This window comes from Setaria viridis, chromosome 7 (genome assembly GCF_005286985.2).
Source record: "Setaria viridis chromosome 7, Setaria_viridis_v4.0, whole genome shotgun sequence".
Classification (NCBI taxonomy): Eukaryota; Viridiplantae; Streptophyta; class Magnoliopsida; order Poales; family Poaceae; genus Setaria; species Setaria viridis.
The window spans coordinates 1,852,796-1,863,133 of record NC_048269.2 but is presented as its reverse complement, the minus strand read 5'-3'; the positions used below and the strand labels follow the sequence as shown (position 1 = coordinate 1,863,133).

At 46.7% G+C, this 10,338-nt stretch overlaps 1 protein-coding gene across 1 annotated transcript; it reads right to left on the bottom strand.

The window, feature by feature from the left end:
* Nucleotides 1–1,460: 1,460 nt before the first annotated feature.
* On the bottom strand, nt 1,461–5,291 carry LOC117865792 (uncharacterized). The gene is made up of 3 exons (XM_034750028.2): nt 4,271–5,291; nt 4,042–4,142; nt 1,461–2,499 (listed from the first exon to the last, which is right to left on the bottom strand). The coding sequence occupies exons 1-3, from the start codon at nt 4,951–4,953 to the stop codon at nt 1,736–1,738; spliced, it is 1,548 nt and encodes a 515-aa protein (XP_034605919.1). The 5' UTR covers nt 4,954–5,291; the 3' UTR covers nt 1,461–1,735.
* Nucleotides 5,292–10,338: the final 5,047 nt, after the last annotated feature.

Here is a 10,338-nt window from a genome sequence, read left to right as displayed (position 1 = left end):
AACTTAATTGTTACTGTCAACAGCATAGTTTAAAGCGGATGCCTGTATAAATAAGATACAAGAAAAATAAACAAGGATTTGATGTACCAACAACTTCACATGACCAATATATAGCTTTCAAATGAGATCCATCATTTCAGGGGCTCAAGGTCTGTCCCAGCCACAATGCTACCTACTAGGCTAGCTAGATGAACAGAACACAGCAGATAAACGAACTGTGTCTTTTCCCGTGAGACTTTCCTTTTCGTACGAGAAGAAAGTAGAGAAAATTAAAGATGAGGACTTAAAATTGCATTCATTATTTAAAAGGAGTTCAAAACACAATAATTTTCCCTGATTTCTAGATGAAATGAATTGTTCAAACCATCCATCCAAAGATGCCCCAAAAAGGATTTCGCAAAAAAAAAAAGAGCCCCAAAAGAGATAGCAGCGTTAGTTCTACTCGCAAAAGCTCTAGGCAGAGTGGGCAGAACAAAAGGGAAGGAGGCCCTCATATGGAATGACACACGAGCAGTGATTTACAAGTTTTTTTTTGCGGGTGATTTACAAGTTGTAAGCCTTGATTATATAGTCAATGATATAGAGTGTTTGCATGTGCACAGCATGACCATTTGACCAAACATGGTACTACAGTTAACATGACAAGTGCATCATCATCAAGTGGAGATACTGCACATGACACCATCCATGATCTGGTTGTGCAGCCCCATCATGTCTTCATATTGTGGGCATGCTAGTTCAGCCTAGATGAATTAGCAGGGTACTTTGGCTTTATTTTTTTACCTTCAGTGCTAAGTATTATTTGGACAGATCCTATATATGCTTGTGGAACATATTTGAGCATACCCTAATATTAGGCTGACATGTTCTCATCTAAGAAACACATCAGACTTGATTCTTATATTGTCTAACACACTATTTAAAACAAATGCATATATAAATGGAAGGAATTAATTATATAGGTAAAAAACAAAGGTTTGGCATGCCAACAACCTCACATGACACATGATCAATATATAGCCTTCTTAGATCAACCGTTTCAGTGGCTCAAGGTTTGTCTCAGCCAATAGGCTAGATGAACCGAGCAGAGTAGACAAAAAAAAATTGTGTCTTCTTCCTGTCAGATTTTCCTCTCATTCCAAGAAAAAATTGGGAAAAGATGAGGGCTGAATTAACTATACATCTTCTTGAGATCCACCGCATGTGGTTGACCTTGTGGATAAAATATGGTGCTATTTGAGCAACACAGCAGCCATCAACATCACCAGCTTTCAAAGAGGCCAGTGAGATTCTGCCTGTCTGTGGATGGATCTGAAACTGGCTAGTCACCTCAACATGCAGAGGAAAAGGTCCACCTGCAGCTGCTGTTGACTTGAGCACTCCCACAACTACTCAACCACAACGGACCCTACACGTATACCTTGACATCATGACATGCAGAGGAGAGAGAAGCATGCTCATGTACAAATGCAATATTGAACTATTAACTAAACTGCTAGCAACTCATCCTTCTTTTTTTTACATATATATACATATACATATATTGATGCAACTACAAAATGAAATCTTACAAACATAATTATATGGGGCATATAAAAGAAGTAGTTTTTGACAAAAAAAAAAGATTAACAGACATGATCTTGGTCTACATTCTTCTTCTTTAGTACAAAATGTATATGAACTAGTAGTAATTAAGAAGCATATGTGAATGTGGTGTGGTTCACACAATTAAGATTCATTCAAGCACACGGTAGATGACGACGAAGCACGGCAGGATGGCCCTGGGGTTGGCCACGAAGAGCTCCTCGAGGTTGCCGTACACGCTGCTGCTGGCGGCGTCCTCGCCGGCCACCGAGTCGAACGGGCCCTCCTCCCCGGCTGCGGACGTGGCGTCGCCGTCGCGGCGGACGCGGCCGGCGATGACGCGGCACACCAGCATGGCGCGGCAGCCGCCGTTGTTAGCGTTCGCCGCCGCCTGCACCGACGCCGAGCCGCCGCAGTCGTGCGCGCGGCCGCTGCTGGCCGTGGTGCGCACGCCGAGCTGGTGCGCGCCCACCCACGGCGCGAACCCGTGCCGGATGGCCGTGCACACGCCGCAGCACGCGGCGGCGGCGGCGGTGGCAGGAGGAGCTGCTGCCGGAGAGGAGGACGACGACGCCGTGTCAACGGCGGCGGCGTTACTACTCCTGATGCTGGACGGGTCGGCGGCAGCGCCGGCGCAGAGGGAGGTGGCGCCGCTGAGCCCGAGCGCGCATGCGAGCGGCGCGGAGTGGAACCTGAGCAGCTCGTTGCCGTCGGCGGCGGCACGCGCCGCCGTGGCGCGGCAGCGGGAGCGCACGGCGTCGCGGTAGGCCTCGAACCTGGCGACGGTGCGCGGCGCGTTGTGCACCTTGAGGATGCGGTCGATGTGGCAGATGGGGCGGTCGCGCTTCTGCCAGCTGGACTTGAAGATGATCTCCACGATGTTGCGGCCGGAGTCCTCGGGTCCAAGCTCCGACACTGCCATGGATCATTGATTAGCCCGGGGAAGACGCGATTAACCAAAAGCAACAAGGCATGTGACTGCCATGCATTAACTCGATCTCTAGCTTTGCTAATCTCTATACCCTTGACAGTGGACAGAGTGCAGTGAATGTTCTGAAATCTATGCAGGTACGGTGGCATCTTTGAAATCAACAGTAGGGCATGGTATGGCATTCATGGCATTGAGGCAAATGGCTTCAATTGCCCTGTGATTCAGGACACCTTTCTTGACCTAAAGCATCTCAAAAGCATGTACAGGCACAGCACACACATGCTTGCAATGCAACCCATCACTCCCTACTTTTTCATGTGCCTGGGCAATGGCATGCCATCTTTTTGTTTATTTTATTATATTTTTTGCATGCATCATCATCATCATGAACTTTGTCAAGCTTGAGTTGTAGAGCAATCATCTTAATTGTTTGAGACAAAGCAAGAAGTTCTGAGTGAATCTGTCCCCCCTCTGAATTATTCCAGCTGCTTTGCTGCAGCCTCTACAGTGCTCTACACCAACCACTATAAAATCCAGTTGTGGTGATGGATACCATGTCAACTACTGTGCTGCCACAAGCTGTTCATGTCCAACAGTCTGTGTTGTGAGTCATGTGGAGCCTCTCTATCTTTCATGTGACTGTTGTTAACTCAAAAGGCACCATATGCATGCATATTGATTAATGCAGCACTGAAAGCCTCAGCTCATCTGCTGCTTCTGCTGCTGCAAGATAGTGCAAGCAACTGGGTTGTGCTAGCTGGATCATGCATGGCCTCATGGATTTGTTTGTGTGATCCAGTTACATAAACAAGTGTTGATGTTTTTTGGAGAATGCAGTGCTTGCTGCTTGCTTGTAAACCACAAAAGACAAAGGAAAAGATGAAAAGGAAGCAGAGAGAGAGGGGGGTAACTTTGATGGGCAGCATCTTCCCTGACCTTTCTGTTTGTCTCCTCTACCTCTACCCTCCACTCACATGGATGGGTGTGCCAAGAGATTATACTACTCTCATAAACTATTATCAACAACTGTTCATCAGAATAGTATACTAGTACTACTAAGTAGTGGAGTGGCAAATGACCTTTTTAGATAACATAACAATGGAGTAGTAATTTGGTAGAACCACTTAATCACGGTTAACAAACTAATCCTATTGACCAGACGCCGACACTATAGCAACCTCGCACATCTCTAAGCTAGTTAACCTTCACCATGAACAGCATTGATGGTAGCTTCACTACTTTTTACTTGCACCAAAAAAACTAGTCTTCATCCTAAAAAAATATTAATATGTATATATCGGTGAAATTCCCGTGTTTATCTTGCATTAAGTCTAAGGGTTAGTATACAGTAGTATACTTGTAGCTATACTATTGCTCACCACAGAAGAGAAAGGAAATACAAAACACAAAAAAAAATCAATAACAAAATTAAGAGAAATCCAGTTTTTTTCCTCCCAATGTTGATGCACAGAAACACAGAGAAGAGCGCACTAGATGCAGAGCAAGGAGATCCCATACGGCCATACCTGCATGGCGAATGGCCTGGTGGTGCTCCAAGCTGTCGGCCTTGGTGAACACCTCGCCGCACTGCGGGCAGGCGCACAGCTCCCTCGGCCTCGGGTACCGCCTGCTTAACAACAAATTAATCACGGTTAGATAGGCGCAATCACCACATCATCATTACCTTAATAATCCTGATGATCACTAGTGATAAAGCTTAATTAACAAATCACAAGCTAGATGCCTAGAACTGACCTCGACATGGGCTCGACGTTGATGGCGCGGCACTCGTAGCAGCCGGAGAGGCCGCGCAGGGAGGAGTGGCTGCCGCCGCCGGCGGCAGCGGAGGAGGACGACGACGAGCCAGCGCGGTGCGCGCGGCGGCGGTTCAGCGGAGCCGTGTCGCGGTCGGCGGACGCGGAGGCGGCGGCGGAGGAGGCGGCGTCGACGACGTCGCGCATGGCGCAGAGCGAGGCGCCGCAGGCCCCCGCGCCGCTCCCGCGGAGCCGCGCCAGCGCCGAGGGCGCCGCCGGGTCGTGCACGCGCGCCGCCGCCGTCGCGCTCCGGCAGCTCAGCAGGCTCTTCACCTGCTCCCACGACGACGAGGAGGAGGACGCCGCCGTCGCCGTGGCCTTCTTCGTCGACTGGACACGGTGCTGCTGGTACTGCGGGCGGTTCTTGGCCGCCGCCGCGGCGGCGACCTTGGGGCTCTTCTTGGACGACGACGCGGACACGGCCATGCCGCGCTGGCTTCGTGCGCCTGGAGGGGTTCTTGGCGCCGACGAGAGCGACGGTTGCGGTGACGGCGGCGGTGGTTTCTTCTTGCGCTTGCTGCCGTGGTGGTGGTGGTCATGACGCCGGCTGTCGGCGCGGTCGCCAGCGGCCTTGCTGGCCGTGGAGGCCGAGGAGGAGGGGAGAAGGAGACTGGCGAGAGCCATGTATGAAATCTTTGTTCTACTAGTGTGTCCTTTGTTTGCACTCTCACTACTACTAGTAGTACCTATATATGCTAAATAGCCTTGTGTTGTTGTATATATGGTGTGTGTTTGGGAATGGAGATGAGAGGAGCAAGAAAGGTATAGGAAGTTGGACCTGGTAGTGGTAGACCTAAGCTCAAAGTACCCATCAAAGTCCAAGGCCCTGCTTATGAGCAGCCATGACTTATGACCCTCTCCACTCTATTGGGATGGAGAGGAGGAGCATAGGGGAGGGAGTGCCCATATATGAAGATTCAAATCAACTCCTTGTTACAGTGAAAATGGAGCAAAGCTTTAAATGCAACCTAGGGTCCAGGTCTAGCCAGACCCAAGGAATGGCCTACTGAGGGCCAGTTTGGCAGGGCTCCGGCTCCGGCTCCGTGCGCTTACCGAAGCACGGAGGAGCTGGAGCCGCACCAAACGGCATTGACCGCGGAGCCAATTTTTTGGCACATTTGGGAGGAGCCGGAGCCGTTTTAGGCCTGCATGGAGGAGCCCAAAAAAGTGGCTCCGCGGCTCCGGCTCCGGCTCCGCACGAGGAGCCCCTCGCGAGGAGCCCTGCCAAACTCGCCCTGACTGGTAATGAAGTACACCCTCCTTTTATTTACAACAGGGCATCTTCAGATTTGAGAAAAGCAAAACCTTGTAAGTTCAGATTAATAACTAGAAAAATTGTATGCATGTATAATAATGTCTAAAAGTTTATATTGATTTTTGACAATTGATTCTAAGATAAATTTAATAACCAAAGTCTATTTTCTATGACTTCTTTTCAGATCATTGTATGCCCTATGTATAGGGAAAGGGAGAGTGCATTTCTCGGCCTCTGCACCAGTAACTAGTTCACCCCATTATTGAAAATAGCTTATGGAAGAAGTTGGTGATAACGTAACTTGTTCCTCTCACTGCGATCTTTTTTTTTCCTGCGCGCTTCCTTGTGAATTAGTAGAGAATCCTTCCATTCAGGAGCACTCAACCTTTCAAATGCAAAACACTTTAGCACAAGTCATACTAAATGATTCTTTCTAGTCATGAATGCTAGAGGCAAGAAAAGCCATGCTAGTGGATAAACCAATTTGGCTCTCTTAAGAAAGCAAGAAAATCTTGGTCAGGGATATGGTGAGGTAAGAGAACCAAACATAACCTTGTTTCCGAATCAACCTCACCATGAAAATGATTTTAAAATATGATACAGTAGAAGCAAAATGTCTGTTGTGTGAAAATAGGAGGTAATACATAGATTGCATATCTTCAATGGGCATTCCTTCCAACTAAAGACATCGTGCTTCAAAATTGACAGTAACGGATCACAGCACAAAAAATATATGCAGCACCTGGTATGTGAAATCAATACATCACATTAAACATTTATGGATTGAGGCATTGACCATTATCCCCACCTGTACAACCATGGGCCCCTACCTCCCAGTGAATGCTGACCTACTAACAAGTTTTTGGTGAGGCAGAGTTTTAAACCAAGAGGATCATAGTGAAAACCCCACAATATCCCCACTGCTAAAATCTTTGGAAAAAGAAATACAGACTCAGATGTTGATGGGAGAACGGTGAGGAATGAGGAAAATGCAGGGACTACCACAGTACCACACGCAAGACACCATGAATTATTCGTGCTTCGTGGTACCTTAGCTGCGCTTGTTTTAAAAACCCATGTGGAATAAACGAGTTATGACGATCATGTCAAACCAAGTCAAGCTCATTAAATATTTGTCATAATGCTATTGTTTTTGCATAAGAATTGTTAGGGGGTGTTTGGATACCATGTGCTAAACTTTAGCTGTGTCACATCGAATGTTCGGATCCTAATTATGAGGACTAAATATGAGCTAATTATAAAACTAATTGTAGAACCCCTGAGCTAATTCATGAGACGAATCTATTAAGACTAATTAATCCATCATTAGCAAATGGTTACTGTAGCACCACATTGTCAAATCATGGACTAATTAGGCTTAATAGATTCGTCTTGCAAATTAGACTCCATCTGTGCAATTAGTTTTGTAATTAGCCTATATTTAATACTCCTAATTAGTATCTAAACATCCGATATGACAGGTGCTAAACTTTAGCACTTTGGAGCCAAATAGACCCTTAGGCCTTGTTTGGTTCCTTTAGTCCATGGACATGGACTAAACTTTAGTCCCACCCCTGTTTGGTTTTATGGACTAAAGTCCATAAATGTTGTTGAACAAAAACCCTTTTACCCTTATTCCCTACCCTGGTACCCCTGCGCCTACACCTCCTGGCACCAAGCACTCCTCCTCCTGGTGCCAAATTTTATGGCCGCCTCTTCCTCCATGCAGGCGGGCGGTGGGCGACGAACTGCTGCACCCCGCCCACGCCGTCTCAGCGTGTTCTAAAGGGCTGGACGCCCTTGGCTTGCCAAAACCGGGGCCGCCTCCGTTGGGAACCGTGAGTTGTACGCTCCTGAATCGATCTTCCGCCGGCAGGGCAGGCCATCCTCCATTGAAGGGTGCCGTCCTCCACCAAAGGATGCCTCTGCCACCGCCGGGCGAGAGGGCGGGAGGGCGGTGGGCGGGCAGGAGGACAGCGGTGGGAGGACGGCGGTGGGCGGGAGGACGGCGGGAGGGAGCCGGGTGGGAGGGAGGGATGGCGCCAACTGCGATGCCCTTCCTCAACGCCGGAGGCCGGCCGGCGGCGAGAGAGGTTGGCGGGCAGCAAGGGAGGCCGGTGGGCGTGTGGGTGGCGACAACGGCGGGCGGGAGCCGGGTGGAAGGGTGGGATGACAGTAAATGAGAGAGGTAGGAGTGTTCTGGATACCCTTTAGTCCACTTTAATCCAGTTTTGTGGACTAGAGAATTGAAGTCTTTAGTCCTAACTTTAGTCCACCTATTTGGGTGTTTAGGGATTAAAAAGTGCAAACTTTAGTCCACCATGGGACCAAACACATCTTATGCATACGTCTGATCGGAAAAAGGTACAGTGTCCTTGAAAAGAGAAAGAGGAAACCTTCCTCCCTAACAAAGATTGTGCATATATGTTTTATTACACGTGTTATAAGTGGGTAGTAGGAGACATCAGAGTACCCCAAGAATTAGCCTCCAACAGGTGGGAAAGAACCATGAGTTCTCCCTGAAGGAAGGAAGAAAGAAAGAATGGAAGTACTTTCATGTGGGAAAAATGGTCGACAGACAGGTGTGATTAGTAGTATCAGTTAACTTCTTTTTGAAAGCAGAATTGCTTAGCAGCTTTTTGAAGGAAAACATAATCCCTCTTTTCATTTTCCATTTTGTAAAATTTTTAGTATCAACTTTATATCATGTATACGATATTGGATGTCCATGTCTACATTGCTGATGTTGTTGGACAAGGTCACAAGACCTACCACTCTGTCTCCATGTGGCCTGGCACCATCATACTTTCCCATCCAAAATTATTGGTAAGAAATAGAGACCACAAGGTCTCCCTGCAGAGAGAGATTACCTTAAATCATTTTATAGGAGGCCAGGACAGGTAGATGAATCTGACATCAACATTTCCTCTTTTTTTTGAGAGAGAGATAGAAGCAGAGACCAGAAAACAGACAAGGATGAAGTGAGTGGGCAGTTAAGCAGCGACTGGAGGCAGGTAAGCAACTGAGAATAGCAAATATGTTTAGTACAGAATTAGCAACTCCCTCGTGCTATGCTGGAGGAAGCTCAACCAGGTCACCTGATAATATATGTCAATCCTACTGCTAGCTACTCCAGAGTCCAGAGCATAACACAACAGGCAGATGCTGCCATGCATGTCCAATTCCAACCACTACCCTGCCTCACTGTCCCACCACTAAACAATTTTGGATCAACCAGAGATCTGACCATGAATAAATTCATCGTCATGAAAGATTGTCAATTTCTTGTCTATACTGTGCCTCATGGTTGATTTGTTTTGCAGTTTGTTTTTTTTAAAAAAAATCTAACCAACTATGTTTCAGTCTATTTTTTGTTGTACCCACACTGTTGGTGAACCATCATGCAATCAAATGTTTTGCCTTATAAAAAACGAATGGACTGATAACAATTTTGCCTGGCCACATGGAGAGATTTGTATTTAGTGTCTGCCTTGTGGCCTTGCCTTGTCCAAAATCATCAGCACTGCAAGACATGCATGGTCACCCAATACCATCGCACTAATGTTGCAAAACGGTACTACAATCGTTAAGTTGAAACATCAGACAATAAGGTTCCTCATAATCCGTACAAGAGCAATAAATGCAATAATCATATATCATGATGGAACAAACTTTAGTCTTCAGTCCAAGCCACCTTGCAACCTATCAATTGAACTACGATAATCAGCTTCCCTGTTGCTAGTTAAATGTTTGCTGAAAAGGCAATATGGGAATCAATGCTATAATGTTGACATAGCACATGCTATCATGGAATGGAAACTCATTGTGCTTCGAGTTTTCAGATCAACCATGGCATAATTTGTATGATCACCGTCATCAACACAGCATGAGCTGAGTACGTGTTAGGTATGCAGAATCTTCAGGATGAGCTAGCAGCTGGTTCGCATGGTACCATACTTCACTGCAGACCCTCAACCAAAGATATTATGCAATGCAGGACCAGCTAGCTGTGTCTGAATACCGCAACAAACAAGATAAAAGGAAGGAGAAAAGGGACCAATAGAGATGAGATCAATCTGCTAAATTCTTCTGAAACGTACTTGACATCAAAGCAAACAGCAGCAGCAAATACCAATAATTGAATTTGGATTGGACTGTAATCTTTGGATGATGTATATATACCTACCTGATGGGTTCTGACATGCTTGCAATTCACGCACTGACTTGCTCTGCATCCAAATGGCGATGCCACAGATCTGTGATGTGCAATAACTTGTCGAGGAGTAAAGGTGTATGATGCAGGCGATCCACATGTATGCGAGTAACTCTCATCTCTGAACAAGGCATGGCTACCTGTAAATGCTTTCCTTCTCATGGACCACAAACGCAAGACCACAGATCCAGCAGGCCAACTGCTCCCTCATGGGCTCCATAGTCCAGCCATTTGCATTTTGATTGCCCTCCACTTTATTCTTCAAAAAAAAGAGACATTTTTGTAACATGTGACTCATGGCAGCCAAAAGTGCAAGTTTAAGCAACTATAAGTTTAACTGACACTGTGACAAGTAATCGCAAAAATTTGGTGAAACGAAACTTAGACTTAAGTGGTGATCCACTGTCCTCAAAGTAACAGAAAAAGGCCCTGCAACAAGAAGCTTCCAAGTTTGCCAGTGACAATGTGACTCAACAGTAGCATCAAATACAAAGGTATAACATTAAAAGCAAACGACGGTTGTACAGACTACAAAGGCGGA